General features: G+C 48.0%; 2 protein-coding genes across 4 annotated transcripts; one reads left to right on the plus strand and one right to left on the minus strand.

Moving 5' to 3' along the window:
- Positions 1–250: 250 nt before the first annotated feature.
- Positions 251–13,409, minus strand: ZSWIM7 (zinc finger SWIM-type containing 7). Its single transcript, XM_059829225.1, has 6 exons — positions 13,388–13,409; positions 12,688–12,785; positions 10,722–10,743; positions 6,935–7,037; positions 1,210–1,314; positions 251–560 (listed from the first exon to the last, which is right to left on the minus strand). Exons 2-6 carry the CDS (start codon positions 12,761–12,763, stop codon positions 444–446), a joined length of 423 nt encoding a protein of 140 aa, XP_059685208.1. The 5' UTR covers positions 12,764–12,785; positions 13,388–13,409; the 3' UTR covers positions 251–443.
- Positions 13,410–13,505: 96 nt separating this feature from the next.
- TTC19 (tetratricopeptide repeat domain 19) lies at positions 13,506–17,585 on the plus strand. 3 transcript variants are annotated; one of them, XM_059829222.1, is made up of 10 exons: positions 13,506–13,689; positions 13,762–13,835; positions 13,942–14,052; positions 14,286–14,324; positions 14,873–14,929; positions 15,200–15,261; positions 15,831–15,925; positions 16,130–16,284; positions 16,584–16,746; positions 17,268–17,585. In XM_059829222.1, the coding sequence occupies exons 1-10, from the start codon at positions 13,506–13,508 to the stop codon at positions 17,399–17,401; spliced, it is 1,074 nt and encodes a 357-aa protein (XP_059685205.1). In that variant the 3' UTR covers positions 17,402–17,585. The 3 variants fall into 3 exon arrangements, with proteins under 3 accessions (XP_059685205.1, XP_059685207.1, XP_059685206.1); XM_059829224.1 differs by having other exon boundaries at positions 13,653–13,689; positions 13,781–13,835; XM_059829223.1 differs by lacking the exon at positions 13,506–13,689 and having other exon boundaries at positions 13,802–13,835; positions 17,271–17,585.
- Positions 17,586–19,334: the final 1,749 nt, after the last annotated feature.

Genomic DNA, 19,334 nt, shown 5'->3' on the forward strand with positions numbered 1-19,334 from the left:
ACTGCTCCGAGCAGCCAGCTGCAAAGAGCCACTGCAGCATCACTCTGTCAAAGGCCACCTCCACAAAGCCATGCAGGCACTGGAAGGGCGGTGGGGATAGTCAAAGCATGAGCAGAGTTAATAGGTTTTAACAGATCACTAAGAGAGCTGCTGGACTGTTCGTATCCCCACATCACAAGCACGCAATATTACAGATTAGTTCAAACATTTTCAGCAATCCCAAGAACAGCCTAAATAAGTGAAACTGAAGTCAACACAGGCTTCTTAACATTTATTAATTAATCCATCAGTGCAAGGCTGCTAATTAATGTCACGCTTGGCTGCAGCACAGGAAGAAACCTACCAGCCACAATGAACATTTGACAGCCTTGTAGATATGAAAAATGCCAACTACACAGCCGGGAGGGTACACAGAAAACACATCCACCTGTGATTCAAATCCTTCATCCTTCATCCTCTTCCTCAGCCAGTAAGATGCTTGTCAGCTGCTCCTCAGAGACAGATAGTTCCTGGCAGGCTCCCATGGCCTGACTGAGGTAGACGGCAAGTATATGTTTGCACTGCAAATAAGAGCGCAGCCAAGTTAACAGCAGGAGCAACGCAGGAATGTCATGCTCTATCTGGAAGCCACAAAATCCATCCTGGCCAGAATGGGTCCAATGAAGCGCTCACCCCTCCCAGGAACATGGTTCCCTCATGGCACACCAAGCCTTGGCACAGGCTGGCGCTCCAGTTGCCCCAGGCGAGTTCTGCCATCAGGATAATGTAATACAGGGATCTGACACACAGCAAAGCATTACTGGCTCCTGATGCCCTCCCCACAATTGCAGACCAATTGGTTACCCTGAGCCCTTCCTCACTGGCACCAGGTGAACTGCACCACTTCATCAGCCAGACTCCATGTGGCAGTCCCTTTAGTGGCAGTAGCCCTTGTTCCAAAAGACCAGGGATTATTCATCTCTTGAAAGTCAGAAGAGTAATGTGTAATTAAGAACAAAAGCCCTCCCTAGCCCTTGTAAGGCCTAGCTCCACCCAAATACCGCGACTCCCAGAGGCCAGATTATGCAGTGGGTCAGGCACAGACTGCGTGGCCAACTCAACACTTGTGTTTGCTCCCTTGGCAACTTCAGGCTGCTCAAATTCAAGAAGCAGAGCACAGCCTTCTCCCCTGCTCCCTGTCCCGGCCCCAAGTTAAAGCAGAAAACTTACCAGAAGGCTCTCGCTTTTCTGCAATACAGTAAAATCAAAAGCAGGGCACGTGCAGAAGTGGCAGGAACTGTAGCAGGTGTAGAGTTTGCCTGAGCTCCCAAGGACCTGAAACAAAGGCAGCCGGAGGGGGCCGGAGTCAGAGACAGCATTCACTTTTGATTTCTCTAACTCAGCCTGTATCTGGCCTGATGTCCTCTCCACAGTGACTCACAGCGTGCAACTGGCGAGCAGGTGCCACAATACAAAAGCGTTCCCAAACACTGCAGCGACGCATCTAAGCTTGAAGCTCCCCAGCTTTCTCACAGCCTCTACACACTTCTCTCTCTACAGGCGAGGAAGCACTCCTGTACGTACACCCCTGCCTGCAGCAGACCTCAGCTCCAGTGACTTGGCTGCTGCTAAGCGATCAGGAAAAGGGTAGTGGCACCAAGCACAGAGCCTCTTCCCCTGCTCTCCCAAAGCTGGCAGCACAGTGAGCTGCCAGCCCCTCCAGCGAGCTTCCTCCCCTAGTACTGGCAGACACAGGATAGCTGAAGATGACGAAGACTCTCTTGTCACAAAAAGCCCATTTGTGAATCCAAAGCCACCACGGGCCTGGGGATGGAAGGAGAGCAGCCGCGAGCACTTGCAGTGAGGCCTTTTCTAACCAGCTCCAGTGGCTGAAGGCTGCAAAGGCTCTTGCTGTGCTGCTCCCAAAACCAGCTGCAGCTATTGGAATCCAGTTTTGTCTGAATAAATGAAGTTGAAGTCTCCAGAGAAGAAGCCTCCCTGCCCCATCTCTGGTTTGGGAACAGCACTGCCTCCTTTTCCCACATGCTGTTCCACTACAAGGCTGGTACTGAGGCATATTCCCTCTGCACCATGGGCACAGGATGCAGGCAGCCAGGTGAGGGAAGCATGTTTCCAGCATGGAGAAGCTGACAGGCAAACAGTGAGCTGCTGGAGCTGACTGCATGGTATAGAAAAGCCAACCTATGGATTATTTCTCTTTTGCTTTCTTCAAGACTGGAAAATAGCTTTTAGAAAGCTACTTTAAGAGCCAACTGCTCTGCCTGCTCCTATTGCAAGGGAAGGGTCTGCAGGAGCAGAATGCACTCGCAGACTTTAAGCAGAAACCTGCACTCAATAGCATGGACTTCACTAATGCTCTGAGGCCTGACCTGCGTGCACCCCACGGCCAAAACACTATTACCACAGAGTATTTGCCATGATGTGTCTCGTATCTGCCACAGCGAGAGCAAGCACTTTGTGTCAGCCCTGTGGCCTCGACAGCTGGCACTAACTCTTCCTGGATATTCCGGAGAATGGTGGGGATTTACATGGGTGTAATCACCCAGGCAGAAGAGTGCCCTCTTCTGCACACAAGCCCCTGGGCTCTGACAGCACACCACACTCTTCTCCCATACCAGGCTTTAGAGTCTGTTTGGGTTTGTGGTACGCATACACCTAAATCCAAAAAAAAAACCACAAAAAAGTGAAAAGACAGTGGAGCTGTGCAGAGTGCTGCTCCCCTTCAGGATGCCCCTGGCACTCCTAAGTCCCTCCAGGGCAACATCGTCCCTCCCGGTCCAGAGCTGCACTTGCAAGGGGAGCCTTCCCCTGTCCCCTGAAGCTCTCTCTGCACCCCTTGCCCGACAGGTAATGTCCACAAGTTTAAGCTCTTCCACAGAAGCATCTATGCCTCATAATCCCCCACACTCCCAGCAGATTCAGGACACAAGACATTCCCATTTCAGGGCAAACCATTATTTTTTCAGTCTGGCCTTTACCCTGGGCCCTTCTTATACTCCAGGCTGAGTTTGTTTCACTTGTGATAAGTTTGTTTTTCTCTAGCCCCTTTGATTGTTTTTTCCAAGATGAAGTATTCCAATGGTGCCTTTCCTTCAGAAGTGTTTTCCTTTGAGGAGGGGGGGAAGACACAGACACTGCCAGATTTGGGCTGAGTTTAGCGTTCCCCCATCCTGACCTAGATGGCAAGAATGCAGCTTCTGCCTAATAAGGCAGAATCTAAAATCTAAAGACCAAGAGAAAAAGGTGCCTCTGTTTCTGGCTGGCTGCAGCCAAGCCAGGCACAGGGGTGCTCTCTTGGCCCTGAGATGCTGTGAGATTTCCTTCCGCTGCCCTCATCTCCAGGCACTTGCTGGCGAGGAAAAATCACCTTGGTGGTGGTGTCCCTGCCAGCGTGTGGGGATGCAGGAGGGCCAGCTGTGGCACCATGGCAGCTGCTGCTGCCACCAGCATACAGCTAGGCAGCACCACAGCCTGTGCCAGGACCTGATGCTCAAATCCTTCACGGTGGGGCAAGCTGCCATGCAGTTCTAGGAAATTAATTAAAAAAGACATAAAAAAGAAGAATCCAATAAAAGTGCAGGATGTGAGCAATGCAAGCAACAGTCGGCAGGAGGGCTAAAGCACTGCCTCTCCCCCTGCTAACTGGCTTCACTCCCACAGCTCACAGCATTTCTGCAACTCAGGCATAGCTAAAAGGTGCCCCAACTGCCGCCTGCTCACCACCTTACACTTCTGCCAAATCCAGCACAGCTCCACCATCAGCAAGCATCCACCATCTCTGCAGTAGGTAAGACCTATTTATCCCTGACCTGGAGTTACAAGGCTTGGCTTTAGTCTGCAGCGTAGGCAGGTATTATACAAGCTCTTCTGGGATGATTAACAATTCTGAGGTAACATCAGCCCTTGAATACCCCATCAGTGCTACTCCTCTATTAAGTAGCAAGGGCATTAATGCCCAGGCATTAAATGACACATCATAGCTTTCACTTGACTGAGGGCTCTTTCTTCTCCCATCTCAGTTCCTGAGGGCAAAAGCTGCCTACATTACAGGCTGCAGTCCTAGGGCCTGTCTGAGCAGAGCCATATTCCCCTGAAGCAGTACCTAAGGTGTGCTGGGTGATATAGAACGCAAACAGCATTTCAGCCTGTGAAGTATCAACATCTCAGATTTGGCTATGACGACCCAAAGGAGTTTCACAATAGGACCAGCCTCATGGCCTCAAAGAGAACAGTTCTCCAGATCCAGCTGCAAGTGAAAGCACCACCTCACATTCCAGCTCAACCACATCTGGGTGCAAATGGCAGAGCTGACTTTCTGGGAAATAAGTGAAAGGGATGACTGTGCATGTGTCCAGGCAGCCACGGATGCCCCCCCCCCCCCCACTGCACTGGGCCCGCTTCTGTGCTGAGGGAGAAGGGCACACAGCTGGGATATGTGTCTACATCGCATGCACACATGAATGAAGAGCCAGTGACACTACCCAGCTACTCGTAAGTGCAGTATCCCACTCAGTGTTTCAGGTTGCTATGGCCCCAGATTGTCTTCCTGTCGCTGCTCCAGCCAGTGGCCTCAGGGGAGGTTCTGCTCTTTGTTTCTGCATCTCAGACAGCTGTGCTGAGGAAGAATTTCACAATGGGACCAGCCTCACACCCCCAGAGAAAATATCTCTTCAGATTCCTCTGTTAATGAACTCATCAGCATGGCCTTAATCAGCAATCAAGCTCCACTAAAGAGGAATGCTGCTCAGAAGCACACACCTGCAGGCAGGCACTGCTTCCTGTAGGCTGCCTGTCAGCTGGGAGGACACAGGCACAGACCCTGGGTGGTGGAAAGGCCCACTCACATCATACCCATCAGCTACAAAGTCCCTGGCTGAAGGCTGGGCTTGTCCTACATTAACTCCTGGTGATCAGCCCTGATCTACCTGTCTAGGGGTTCCTTCCCCGCAGGGGAACCGGTGGCTCCCTGTACCTGCAGCGGCAGGAGGAGAGCAGTTCTGACACTTGCTCTTTTTCAATGGGCACCAGTTGAGCCGACTGGTGGGGCCATCAGCAGATACTAATCAGTCAGCTCCCATTCAGCTCCCATTCGGTGACTGCAGGACTGCCTCCAGCAGGAATTTTTCGCCTCTCAGTTCAGTGGGAAGAGGGCTGGGCAGTGTGGAGGGGTGCCTGCCTTGCTGCAGCACACGCAGTTTGATGCAGCACTGTCCAGCAATGACCCTGCCCAGACCAGAACAGGGTGTCAGGGCAGAACCCAGCACATCAAAGCCCTCTCACCATCATTCTCTGAACTCCTCCATGTCTCATGAGGCTTCCTGCATCTAAGAGATACAGATAACTCCACTATGCTGCAGAAAAGCTGTGAGCAAGTGAGCACGCATTTAGGCTCCCTGGGAAGACAGCAGTTCCCCTCATCCTTTACACAAAAGGGTGCTAAGTGAAGACTGCGCATCCCACCCTGCAAAACTCTGCCTTAGCCTGCATGGCCCGACAAAGCTCTGCAAGGAGAACATGACCATTCTCTGCCCAGTGGCATATTCAGCTGAGCAACAGCAGAAAAGGAAAAGCCTTTAAGCATTCAATTAGTGAGGCAGCTGCTGTCTAAGGGTCCTGGAAGCAGTGCTTCTTAGGCTTTACCAAATATCCACAGGCAAGGCCTCAACTAAAATCAAAGGCTGTGTTCCTGAGCCCTGTATGTTTATGAATCGTGCCTCTCTGGAGGGGCCGATGTCCTCTCCAAGGCCCCAGAAGCGATAAAGACTCCATGTGCAAATCAAGCAACGCAAGCTCTGAACACGTGAAGAACGTTTGTGTCATTACTCAGGCCTAGCTTCACAGCTCTTCTCTTACCCTAGATGACCCCAAAGCATCTCAGCACCTCCAGTGAAGGAGGGAAGGCCCTTTGCAGGGAGGATATTTGGAAATATTCCTCTTGGCTGCTACAACAGTGAGCAAAGAGATTCCCCCTTCTCTGGTGTGTGAAAAAGCACAGCACGAGGTTCAGCAATGGAGGGGGCTGTGGTATCTGAGGGGTTTAGTAGTGCTAAGTAGACGGAATTGAGTGCTTCTTCACCAAAATCTTATGGGCACAGGGTCCCTCTGCCTTAGCTAGGACACAGCACACAGTGTCTCTCTGACTCTGTGACCCCATGGGCTGGATGCAGCTCATCAACAGCTCACAGAACGGCCAGACTGTCCCCATAAGAGATGCCACCGGTGCTGTGGCACAGTAGAGCAAGGGAATTGTCCATACCACAGGAAAGTCAGAAAGAAGTGCCAATGGCTCCTCTCTTCACCTAATGAGCCTCAGCTCCATCTCCGGTCCTTGTGCTGTAAGAGGAGTTGGATCTTTAGGGCTAAGGTGAGCACTTCTCCCTAAAATGCCAGTTTATGAAGATGTTTTTGTGATTCGCAGACTTGGCTACAGCGAACTAGAATGAAACCCACGGATTTGGCCTGTATTGCTTCCTCCCAGGCAGCTAGGATCCTATCACCAAGTAGAGGTCAAGAATGTTTAGGACACTGAGGATTTGGAGTGCAACAGGGAAAGAAATGCACTGATGGCAGATAACACTCCATGTGTACAGTTTGTCAAGAGGAAGAACTGCCTTTGCTAGATAGGATGAAAGTAATAAAGCAAAATTAGCAATCCCTGGAAAACTTCCTTCTGACCATGATACCCACAAACACATAAGAAATTGTCTCTGACTGGCTAGGAGCCACAAAGAAAATGGTAGTGTACCATGCTGTTCTAATTCTAGTCCGTGGCTACTGCTCTCCAGTATCACTTTAGGAGTTTGTAAAACACTGATATTCTCTCTGTGTTTATCCAAGTGCCCTTCCATGTTCTGCAAGTTAGGAAAATACTGGCTCACGTGTCAGCTGGAAACCATCAGAAAGTAAGAGTGAAGAGGAGAAAAACAGTGTGTACCTGGTATGCAGTTCTTCCGCTGGGGGACATGACTCGGGTGACAGAACGCTGATCCACCAAATCCAAAGCTGGGACAGCAGATGGGCCAAATATGAACTTCAGCCTGAAAGAGAACGTGTCTCCAGTTAGGTCACACCACAAAAAGATACCACCTGGCTTAGCCTTAATCCATGCGATTTAGCCCTGTGGAGTCCAGAAGGCCTGGAGCCAAAAGTTCCCATTGCATCTCAAAATCCCACCAGTTACAGCTCCATTAATTATGCTACCAAGCAATGAAGTGCATTTGTCATTCTCAGCTTTGCTGGCTTTCACCAAGTGACCACCAATCCCTGCCTTGTCCCTCTGAGAAAATCCTAGGACTCAGTCCTTAAGGACAGCCTCCACGCTGCCAGCTATTCGGAGCTGGTTTTTTATATTCTTAAGAGAACTTCCAAATTTCCAAGCTGCTCCCAAACAGTCCCACATTTTTTTGCAAAATCCCACTCAGATTTAATTACAAGGCATTTTAAAGATTTTTCTTACAGAGGACATTACAGCTTATGTGTTTCTTCTTCAGCACTATGACCCAAACACTATTCTGGCTGCCTGCTGCACAAACAGGGCATGAAGTGGTTCCTGTCCTGAACTAAAATGAGACAAAGTGCACCAGAGGCACAGAAGTGAGATGTTTTAGTCAGTCCCTACGACTGTGAGACAGTGTTAGCCATGTAGGTAAGGAGTTATCTTTGAGCAGCATTTCTGGCTTGACAGTCCCTTTACAGATCACAGATTATTGCAAAGGGAGTGTAGGTGAAGCAAGAGACACAGGTTGTCTTTACAGTGATCTGATCAGCCTTTTTGTTAGTATTGCCATAGTTCTTCCGCTACAGACTCTGTGTAGACAGAGCACTGGGACTTAACCAGTTTAGACTCTAAAGCTGGAAATTTTGCTTCTGCCAAGCACCCTAAATACGCTAGGTCTTCTTCAGGGGAAATTGCACCTCTGGCAGCAAAAGCAAGATAGGCTGGCAAAGAGAAGATGCAGGAAGAAAATCCTGGGGGATGCACAGTGCTGAGGATCCAACAGAGGTTACAGGCAACAGGCAGTGTCACACATGCAGCCCAGTTATCCTTGTTGCAGTAAACCATGAAACTGTCACACGAGCACAATGAACATAGACAGGGATTTTAGTGGGGGCAGCACCAGGTAAACAAGAGCACATGGAAGCAGACTTGCTAATGCTAAGGGGAAAAGGGGTTCGTGCTCTGGGACACCTTAGTTGTACATACAGGCTGTCCTGGATGAGTTGCCCTGGATCAGATTATTGATCAGTTGGTCTTGAATCCCACCTCCAGTCATGGCCCACACACCATGCCTCAGAGCAAGGAGAGAGCAACGATGATAAATAGCTCCTTGAGCAATAGGAAACGCAGCAGTAGGGCTCCTTCCTCATCCCAGGGAAACTGGTTTAAACCCTGGAGAATGAATGAGTCATTTTGTAGTGATCGCATCTCCTCTATCACACTCACAACGGAAGTATAAATTATTCTTTCTCTACCCACCAAACTGCATCAATAGGAAGCTAAAGACCATAAGGGAAATACATAAGACAGTCCACTGCACGTGGAGCCACGAGATAACAGTAGTTTTACATCTGTAATCCAGCTACCAGCAGGGCTCAGAGACAGCACATTTATTCCAGATGAACACCCAGGGACAGCACATGCCTTATGTCACTCCACTCTCCCTAAAACCCTTTCCCTTTCCTTTCCTTCCAAGCAGGACTCATTGTCATGCAGGGATGCACCACTGCACAGCATTTACGTATCAGAGAGTGCCTGGGATGGGGTAAAGATGAAGTTAGCCAGGTTTGCTCAGGTACATATTTGCTTCCTGCAAAACATGGCCTCTACACAACTCCCTCCTTGACCTTGGTCCTGTGAGGCAGCACCATGGAGGCACATGCTGGTGTCTGGCCGCTGCTGTGCTCAGTGCTGTAAAATTCCACACCAGCAAGTGGAAAAATAAAGAGCTGTGAGTCCTGAAGGCACAGTGATTTCCACCTACATACTCACTGTCTGCACATCCCCTGCTATACAAGGGTATATGATAAGCTGTATGTCAAGTATGGACATCTGTACCTTTAGCTCATAGGCTTAAAAGTTATTCTAGACCTGTATATCCAGCTGCTCTGAATGTGTCCCAAAGAGCTCAGGGGCAACTCAGTTAACTTTACAGACCTTTTATCCACTGAGAAGAATCTTTGTAGTCGAGATTAGTTACAAGGGTAAACAACAAGAAGATCAGCAGTGATGAAAAGATAGTACAAAACATAAGCAGAACAGGAGAAAGCAGAGGAACATTCCCAACTCCAGTGAAGACACAAAGAGCCAAGGCAGAGCCCTGGCGTCTCAGCAGCATGGCTGACCTATGTGTCTGAGTCAACCTCATTGATAACAAGCCAAGCAGACAGACTTATTCCAGGAAGACCAAAACTTCAGTTGCACAAACTCAAGGCAATAAGGATTAGCTTCATCTGAGGACTAAGAGGAGGTGGGTGGGGGAACACTCAACGTAAGACATTCCTTAATGATTAGGTTGGGGACTATAAGAGGTCGGAGTTTAATGACTTTCAGTAACGCTTTCAAATTTGGGGAATTCTTTTTACATGTATATAATTCGATCAATCTAACAGGAAATAAGTAAGGGGAATGCCCAAAGGAAACTCAAGGACTTCAGAGATTTGGAAGAGATTCAGAAACTAAATCAGAATACTCTGAGCCGCTGGTCACAAGGAATTGCTGGAAGTCTGACTGCCAAGAGTTACCACCCAACCGTTATTAAACTTAACAAGGGAATTTCTTTCCTCCTCTTTTCTTTTATGACAAGAAGGAAACAAAAAGCTACGAGCCTTGTCAAATATAATCCCACCCTTCAAAGGCCATTGTGGTCCCAGAAGAGGGAGCCAGCATGCATACCCTTCACAAGTGTTATGTTAGATAACTTTAGACCCAAAGACATTAAGGCCTGAAGGCTTCCTCGTGATCTCCTGTCCTGGCTAAATTACAGGCAGGCAGGAATACAAAGTTAAAGACTAATCTGAAAAGCCTCTCTCTCTGTGATGGCGCCTCTTCTCTACCTTCAACACCAATTAGTGAGGGCTGCAGAAGTTGTGAAGCTTGGATCTCTTAGGAGACTGCTTGAGAATGGCTGACATATTCACAGGCTTCAATCAATGAGAGGATGATGAAGCTGACCTGAGGCTTCTTCTAAATAGAAGAAAACTCTCAGGGTAATCTGCAAGTTAACAATCCCCTTGTGCAGAGAGATGATACATTCACTTCTCCCTTCCTATCACACACGCCCATGACTCAAACAGAAGAAGGGATCTCAGGATGCTGCTGTGCTCACAATGATATGAACGCAGCAGAGATACAGCACTTCAGTGGCATGAATCACTCTGAAACACAGTCCGCTCTCACAGAAAACTCATTCCAGATCTGAGGGTGGACTCAGAGCTCAGGTTAAACATTCTGGGTTTCTGCATGTTTAATCCACCCAAATTAGAGCAAGTCATCACAGGAGATTCAGTGATACAGAGATAATTTCATGAATCTCTGGAAAAATCCTTGAGATCGTCTCTTTGGACCTTCATTTCCACCACCAGCAAAAACACGTAGCAAGTGTGCATGAGGAACATGTACTGGTCAAACACAGGAAAAAAATAGCGGTACGATGATGAGAGCAGATTATCAACTGCCCTTTAGCAGGACACTTGGGACAAGAACTGAAGCAAAAGATACTTACCCCAGCAGCAGGTCATCGGGGACTGCAACAAAAAGAAAACAAAGCGTGATTTTGCTGAACTTCCCCACTGTGAGAGACATCAACATCACAGGGAGGCTAGTGTCTCCCTGATGGACCCCCAGAGGCCACACAGGACTGCAGTGCTCTAGCCATCCTTTCTAGCCACCAAAAAGCAACAAGGAGCAGCAAAATGATCTGCTATTGTAGTGCTAAGGCACTTATCAAGTACAGCAATTAAATATACATTCAGAACCACAGGGATTAATTTTAAAAGGAAATGCAGAAGCCCAAATATACTTACTTTTATAATAGCCTACTTTTAAAAGCATGCAACAAAAGGCATGCGGCCTCAACATCTTACTCTGTCACTTTAAGAAGTCGGTTAAAAATATATATATTGGTTTCCCTGAAACTCTCTTGGCATGAGTTGAAAACTCTGGCATCAAAACTTTAAAAATGTTGTTCTTTTCCCAGCATAGTCTTGCAGGGCGCCACTAGTTTATAGCTTTTAATACAGCACACAGAAACATAATGTCTTCACTTATTAGAACTTCTTGTTAAGATGGAAAATTACACTTAAGAAAATTAGCCTGTTTGTTGTAGCTAACAGCTTATGCTCTGGTCACCCAATCTGATCTTTCTGTTATCACTAATGGGACACAGTGTACTACATCTCTGTATTCCACTGGAAGATCGGTACTTTTGACTTTAAAATCCTTTGTCCCAACAATTCAAAATATTCTCTATGACTTACACTGTTGGTTTGACTTTTCCAACTTTATTCTAATTTAATTCTCCAAAGTGATTGATCAATTTCTTTCTGCAGTTATGACCCAGTGTACTATTTTGGTGCTTTAAGGAGAAGTATACCTTAAAAGGAACATTGACTTTTTTGTTCTAGTTTACAACAGGATTTATAAAGCTCTTTTAAACAGTCACATGTAGATTTTGGATCTACTCTAACCTGACAGGAGCCATACTGCAAGTATGCCAAAAAGCTGTCAATGTAGTCACTCTGGCAGTTTAGACATGAAGTCTCTGCCCATTCCGCACTCAAATGTAGTGCTCAAACAGACTTCTCTGAATGTTTATTTGGTTGGTTTTAGTGCAGTTATAAACATTCCTTAAATAGACACTTTCCTTAGGAAGAACCATTCTGCGCTACTTATCAAGTAAACACAAACAGTAATATTCTTTCAGCACAGATTACAGAACTACATTAGTAATCCAAAGTGCAATGAAGGTAATTGTTCTTAACTAGCTGCTAGAATTGGCCAAGATTTAACCGTTGGCTTATGTTTGCTTCCTTCAAGCAACTGGAAAGTTGTTCTTTGCCCTGGGATCACTAACACAACACCCTCTGCCGGTCAGTGATAAAACATGATCGTTTTTATGAAGATTTCCCTTTCAGCTCTAGTTTTTAAATGAGTGGGTCTATAAAAACAGCAGTACAGTAGGCACAACAAAATGCCTACCTAGAAGTATGTAAATTATCATCCCTCAAGTGCAACCACTTACGCTACAAGCTCTAAGCAAGCAGCACCGCCCTAGGTCCACGTTCAAAAAAGCGTCCAACCTGGTCTAATTTTTGGAAGGGCCTGACTTTTAGAAGGTTACACATTACGTGTGCTTCAAACCCCTTTGTATCCAGACAAGTTGTATCAAGTACAGCAATTAAATATACATTCAGAACCACAGGGATTAATTTTAAAAAGAAAAGAGGAAGCTCAAATAGACGTACTTTTATAAGTAATAGCCTGCTTCTAAAAGCATGCAAGAAAAACCATATGGCCTCAACATCTTACTCTGCCACTCCTGAAAGGGAAGGCCACCCCTTATGTGACAGAGTCTGCAGAAGATGCAAACAAGGGGAGGCCCACAACCCTCATTGCTACCTGAAGGCTTGACAGTGCCAGTATTACTGGCTCACTGCCTGCTGGGATGGTTCTGTCTTTCCTTTACGTACCGTGTGAGGTCTCCTGAAAAGCCTTTTTGATCTCTTTCAAAAGCTCTTCTGCTACTGCGGGCAAGGTACTCTCCATCTCATTGGGACTGGCCTCACGACTGGAAGCAAGACAGACAAGAACAGGAGACAGTGGGAAATCAATAAGGTCACTGCAGATGCTATACACCGCGACAGTTTATCTGGGCAGTACTCTATTTCAACCCTGCATGAAGCCAAGGAAAGGGCATCCTCAGCACCTTTTGAAATGTGTTTTTTACACTTTCTCAGAACAAAGGGTTTCTCAAAAATGTACGGGTGCCTCTCAGATACCCCCACGTATAAACAGATCCCGTGGAAGGACGGGTGGAGGGGTGATACAGCCGGCAAGAGGAAGAGGCTCTGGCCTGGAGCGTCTCGGCGCTGGGCCAAGGCGGTTCCTGGCAGAGGAGAACGCACAGCCCACCCGCCGCCGCCCGCGACCCTGCGGCAGGAGGGCCTGGCTGCCCCCGGGGCCCGCGAGCCGCACTGGGGGTCTCTCAAGGAAGGGCCGGCGGCTGCCAGGCCCCGGCAGCGGGAGCTGCGCCAGCGCCGCCCCGCACGGCGGCTGCTCTCTGCTGCGGTCCCCGGGGGCTCCCTCGGCACGGTGGAGCCGCGTCGGAGCTATTTAGAGCCGCCGGTCCTGGGACGGCGACCCCGGGGCCGGGGCCGGGGCTGGGCCTACCTGTGGCCGCGCAGCCATGAGGGCGCGTCTCCATAGCAACAGGCGCCCTTTGCCCCGGGTGACGCACCGGCCCGCATCACGTGGCGAGGGCGAGCTCTTAAAGGGCCCGCGGAGGAGGATGCTGGCGGCAGGGCTGCCGCGGGCCCTGTGCCGCCTGGCCGCCCGGCGCTGCCCCGCGGGGCTCCCGCCGCCCCGGACCGCCTGGCGCGGCGGGGCCCGCGGGGCGGAGGGCGGCGGGCCGAGTTTCGCGCAGCGGCGGCGGTGGGCGCGGCCTGTCGGGGGTACCCTGGCCCTCCTGGGAGGTGAGGCGGGCCGCGGGCCGGGGCGGCTCGAGGCGGGGCGGGCGGCGGTCGCCGGTGACCCTCGCCCCGCAGCCCTCTCCCTCTTCCCCAGGGACGCCGAGGAGGACGGCGAGGACGCCATTATCCTCCTGCTGAAGAGAGCCAAGGTGAGGCGCCGTCCCCTGCGGGGCCGCGGACATGGCGGCCGGGAGCCCGTCACGCGTGGGCCCTGGCGGGTGACGGGCCCCTCGGCTTTCCCCTCTCTCGCTGCAGCTCAGCGTCATGAAGGGTGAGCTGCGGGAGGCCGAGCACATTCTGCACCAAGCCCTGCGGCTGTCGCAGCAGTCGGATAACAGGAAAGCCATCGTCTACACCTACAGCATGGTAAGGCTCCGGGGGCGGGGGGGTGTGACCTGGCCGCCCTCCTGCTCAGGGCTGTCCCGTGTCGTGTCTGGCCCAGCTAGAAGTCGCCGTGGGGCTGCAGTTCCCTTCGGGGGTGGGGGGTGTAGTGCCATATGCTGGGGCTGCGGTGGAGCCGGAGGTAGAAGGAAAAGCAGTTGTGTCATGGCTGGTCCCTGCAGCCTTTGTGGAGCCTCAGCATTGTCTGTCTCTTCCAGATGGCAAACGTGGCCTTTATGCAGGGACAGCTGGACAATGTGAGTAACTCTGGTTTTTTCCCCTCTGAATTTTAAGAGGCTGACATCTTGTGCAAGGTCTTGTCATGTCCAAGATAATCAAGGTGTGACAGACTGCATGCTGAGAGTTGTGAGGCAGAGATCGTGCAGTCCAAAGCAGAATAATTTGCCTTAGGACTGCAGTCCCATGGAGCACATGCTGCTAAGAAAGATGCTTTCAGAGTTAAACTTTGAGCTCCAACATGGTGTGCAAGGGAAGGAATACTTCTTACTGTCAAATGCCACAGCCAAGCATTTAGCTGGCTGTCCCAAGGAGCATCCGTGAAAGCCCTAAAAGTACACAGATGTGGTAAACTCATGGCTGGTGTAGCAGTCCTAAAGTAGAAGTTGAACAGACCCTACTAGTGAGCTCTGGTTAGCTTTTCACTTCTAACTGGTCTTGACATACAATGTAAATGCCACAAATTGTGAGACCAGTTTCTCCCAGGAGCCTGCCTTGGTAAAGGGTAGAGATCTTTTGTTTTACATGCCATCCTTGCTCAGTATTCTCTTCAAAATTCTCATTTCAGGCAGAAAAGCTCTACAAAGCAAGTATGAGCTATTTGCTTGCAGGGGACACGAAAGAGGTATGTTCTGATAAAGGCTTTCAGCTGCAAGTATTCACAGTGTGGTGCACAACTCTTTAGTCTATTTCTTGTGCTGTAATACCTCCTACTGGAAACTGGCAATATTAGCTATGAGCTTCCCAGCTTCTCAAGAACTTCCTTTAATGGATAACAGCTCTGGAGACAACAGGATGGGGATTTTTAAGGTCTAAACTTGTTCTCTGACAAAATAATGTTTCTATTGGGGAGATGCAAGAAGAGTAACAGTTGCATTGTGTGTCCTCCTGGCAGGATGACAATGCAATCCTTGAGATGTCCCTCAAGCTGGCCAGTATCTATGCTGCTCAGAAACAGTGAGTTCCCTGCTAAAGGCATCTTTTGCTTTCACCTCAGCTCCACAGTGGTGGTAGTGGCCAAGCAGAGGCTCTTTAAGGATAGAGTGCCTGAGAAAGCTTTGATGTGACAAGATACCATCAACATAAAGGTTCTCACAGGCGTGATATTTGCCTACCCACTGTCATGCAGCGCAGTGATTGCTGTTATGACCTGCCCAGCTTAGGGCAGAAGTAGCCATAGAGGACATAGCTCTTTAGTCTTAAATCCATACCTTGCAGGACAGAAGGCTTTTGAAGCAGTTAGTGGCTGGTAACTTCATTTTTTCAGTGGAGCATTGGCATGGGTTGCCTTAGCTGGCCTTGTCTGGTGGGAGAGGGGGCCCTCTCCACCTCTTAGATTCCTTTGCCCATGGGGTCAAGAGAAGGGCCCAGGCCATGATCATGAAGAGAGCACTGAGGGCAAGAAGGGTCTGGTGAAGGGGAAAAGTTGTCTTACAGGCCCTTTAGAATGAGGGATTGAAGGTGTTCACATCCATCCCTTCAGGGATGGAAGAAGCCTTGCTTTGCTGACTTGTTGTACTTTGCAGGCACAAATTAGCCCTGGCTGGCTATGAGTTCTGCGTCCTGACCTTAGAGGAGAAGATTGCCAAACAAAAGGACTTGCCTGAGGATGTCTTACCAGGTGGGACTGCCTTGTCTGCCAAAGGCTTCTTTCATTATCTTTTATCCATTTCTCTGTCCTTGATGTTGCTTTCCATATTGTCTAAGCACCATCTTCATGTCAATCCATTGTCTTCACATTGCATGAGTTTCCTACTCTTGGAGGATGGAGACTCATGCTTGATCTTGTAAAAGTGATCACTTCCACTCCTCTCTCTATTTGCAGCTGAAGAAAAGGCCAACACCCGTCTCTTGCTTGGGATGAGCTTAGACTCGTATGCTCGCTATCTCCTAAACATTAACCAGCTCCCAGTGGCCCAAAAAATGTATGAGAAGGCTCTGCAGATATCAAATGATGTTCAGGGAGAGACTCATCCACAGGTGACGTGTACAATGGTAGTAGGACTACTAGGGAAAGAAAGGCTAATCTTCTAGGGAATAAGGCAGCCTTAAAAGCAGCTTTGCTGACCTCAAATGTACACAGCACTAAATTAGGTTCTGTTTTCCTGCCAGGAAGAATGAGCATGTGGCATGCTGATATACAAAGACACTTTCTTACTGAAAATTTCTCTGGGAAATACTACTTTTACTAGTGTGATGGGGTATGAATGCAGTGGTCCTGCTGCCCCAGATGTTTACATAAGTCTTGCTCTGAGGCTTCCTTTTCTGTCCTCGTGCAGACTGTGGTCCTGATGAATGACTTAGCAACTGTACTGGATGCCCAGGGGCACTATGATGAGGCATACTCCTATGTGAAGAGGGCAGCTGAGCTGGCGAAGGAGACTCAACACCCTGAGGAGCACATGGTGCTGAATAACCTGGCAGCAATTCTGATGCACAAAGGTAAGTAAATAAATGTCCAGCCTATGTCACTGTGCTTGTGCTGACTGCAGATACCTGTATTGTAGGATTGAACTATAGCATTATTTTTTGTTAATATTTTTAGTTTAAGCAGTAGGTCTGCTGACTTTGAGTAGGCAACCTGTGTTGTTCAAATTGAATTCAGCTGCTGAAGGATCCTTTCCAAGATAAATGCAGTACTGGTGCATCTGACTAAAAAGGTTGCCAGGGAATCTAGTTTCCCTTGTCCTGTACATACAGTAACTGGTTCCAAAAGGACAGAAGACATGGTTGAGACTTGTTTCTATGAGATTTTAATGCTGAAGCAGCACCTTGTCCCATCATCACTGTTGCTGTCTAGCTCTCATAGTTGGCACCCTATGTTGGATATTTTCTGAACCTCCCTAGTTCTTGAAGCATTCCAAGTAGTCCTTGCTTGTCCTCTGCATGCGGTCAGCTTCAGGAGGGGACTCTGAAAATGGGTGATGTAATTGGCTAGCCATACCACTTTTTCCTCTTGACAGAAGACTTTCTGCAAGCAAAGCAAGTGTACAAAGAAGCTCTCAAGCAGGCACAACAGAAGGGAGATGTTGCTTCTGTCCAGCATATCCAGGAAGAACTAGCTGAGCTGGCCAAGAGGAGAAAGGGCTTTAAATGAGTTTGGCCACAGAGTCCACCCTTGAGGTGGCTGACAGCAGCAAGGGTTGGTCAGTAGAAGCAGCCTGGGAACAGTTTGGTGCAATTCTCCAGGGGAAGAGCAATGAGGAGTTTTAAGGACTGCTTAACAAGAAGGGCTGTTATTGCCAAACAACTTAGCCCGAAATAAAGTTGTGAAATCTTAACTATGTAAATTTGTGGTGTAGTCTATGGTTAGAGTAACCTACAGTGCTAATAATTTAGCTTTGTCTTGACTGCCAGTGAAGTGCAAGTCTAGCCTGGTATTAATACTTGTAGTTAAGTCAAGGAGTAGTCATTTGCTACTCCTGACTGTTGACAGAAGTATTCTGTTTCAGAACATGGCTATACTAAAGTTAAGTCAGGAAAAAGAGAACAGGCAGGAATTGTCTCACTCTTCACATGCTGGCTAGCACAACAGGGTGTACTTTTGTCAGTGCTACAGTTTGGTATGTATTAACTTCAACAGAGCATTCCCCAGACTATACCCATACTATGACAGAGCTGTAGCTCCATGTCCTTTTCAAACAGGTTGCCTGAAGATCAAGTGTTTTTCTTCACAGCATTTAGTATCCAAATATAGAATATGCCCTCTCACAGGCGGGGTGAGATGATGTTACCAAAACAGAGCTGTTGTCAGAAATAAAACACTCCACTACCTTACCCCAGTCAAGAGCACACTAAGTGCCAAAGCTGTCCTCTGTTCTTGAATAGGTCAGTGCTAGAATGCTGAGGCTTCCTGTTGGAAAAGACAGTATGTACATACCATCAGGTTTGTAAGGTACATGCCTTCATGTGAATCTAGTATGAACAGCCTGCTTATACAGAATTTTTCAGTTCTGCCCTCCAGGGAAGCCTAATGTTAAAGACAAAGGAGAATTAAACCAGAAGTTATCAAATCCATATAGAACTAACTGTAATTCTGTCACTAACCAAGCATCATTTTAACCTCCCATTTGTAAGAACTTCAGCTGCTTGATACAACCCTTAATGTTAATTGCATCATTATTAGTTTACTTACAGTAGTATTAGTGGCTTCAGCTCTGCTTAACTTTGAGCTAAGAAGAGGCACGCAGGTTTTCTAGAGTAGATGTTCATTGAAGCTGGAAAAACTCAAGTCACATATACAGCTTTGTTCTCAGCAAGCTAGGAAGTAAAAATATGGCTGTTACAGGCATGCTTGTACTAACAGAAAGACTCTAACACATTAGAGCTAATCTTCTTTAAAGTTCTGGTTTTTAGTTTTTAAGTGGCAGACCTTAGACACTCCAGCAGTGTTAACTGGGAACCCTGCAGCACCCCTAAGGGAAGTGTTTTGCCTGTTCTCATGAACATAGCTTGATGCTGCAAAACAAGAGGGAGACACAGGAAAAGCAAATGGAGAACTGATCCCCTTTATTGATTGGTCTGAATCCAGAAGTCACTGTCTACTGAAGACATTGTGTGGAAAAAAAAGTTGAGTTTTATGATGCATGGGTTTTTCAAGTCTTAAATGATTTCATATCAGAATCACGAAACATATCAAGATGAAAGCATTGTGAAAGCGCTGATCAGAAATCAGTTAAAATTTGTAGTAAACTACACTTTGTAAACATGATTTACAAACACCTTCCTGTTTGAAACAGGTCAGATGTAATTCCATACTTGAAGATCACTGGAATTGTGGTAAACCCTAACTTAGGCTCTGGAGAGGTTTTTACACTGGAGAAGTTAGAACTCAGATAACAAACAAAAAAGCAGCAACATTTTATGTGCAAATGCCACTCAAGCTGTATCTTCGGAGAAAGTGACTATCCTACTGAGGATATCTTGCTGCTGCAGCAGCAATAACATGAAGCTTTGCAATGAACATGCTATACTTACTGTACAGTTAGCAAAGACATTTGTCTGTACATGCCTCTTTCACGTTGTATTTG

The sequence above is a fragment of the Gavia stellata genome, chromosome 25, assembly GCF_030936135.1.
Source record: "Gavia stellata isolate bGavSte3 chromosome 25, bGavSte3.hap2, whole genome shotgun sequence".
Taxonomy (NCBI): domain Eukaryota; kingdom Metazoa; phylum Chordata; class Aves; order Gaviiformes; family Gaviidae; genus Gavia; species Gavia stellata.

Bases quoted from the DNA above. Each gene is read 5' to 3' on its own strand.
- ZSWIM7 (XM_059829225.1), bottom strand. From the start codon at position 12,763: ATGGAGAGTACCTTGCCCGCAGTAGCAGAAGAGCTTTTGAAAGAGATC. The intron at 7,038-10,721 runs GTAAGTATCTTT...GTTCTCTTTCAG, and splicing joins CCCGATGACCTGCTGCTGGG to GCTGAAGTTCATATTTGGCC. The intron at 1,315-6,934 runs GTACACACTGTT...CCTTTGTTTCAG, and splicing joins GCGGAAGAACTGCATACCAG to GTCCTTGGGAGCTCAGGCAA.
- TTC19 (XM_059829222.1), top strand. From the start codon at position 13,506: ATGCTGGCGGCAGGGCTGCCGCGGGCCCTGTGCCGCCTGGCCGCCCGG. The intron at 14,325-14,872 runs GTGAGTAACTCT...TTCTCATTTCAG, and splicing joins TGCAGGGACAGCTGGACAAT to GCAGAAAAGCTCTACAAAGC. The intron at 16,747-17,267 runs GTAAGTAAATAA...TCCTCTTGACAG, and splicing joins AGCAATTCTGATGCACAAAG to AAGACTTTCTGCAAGCAAAG.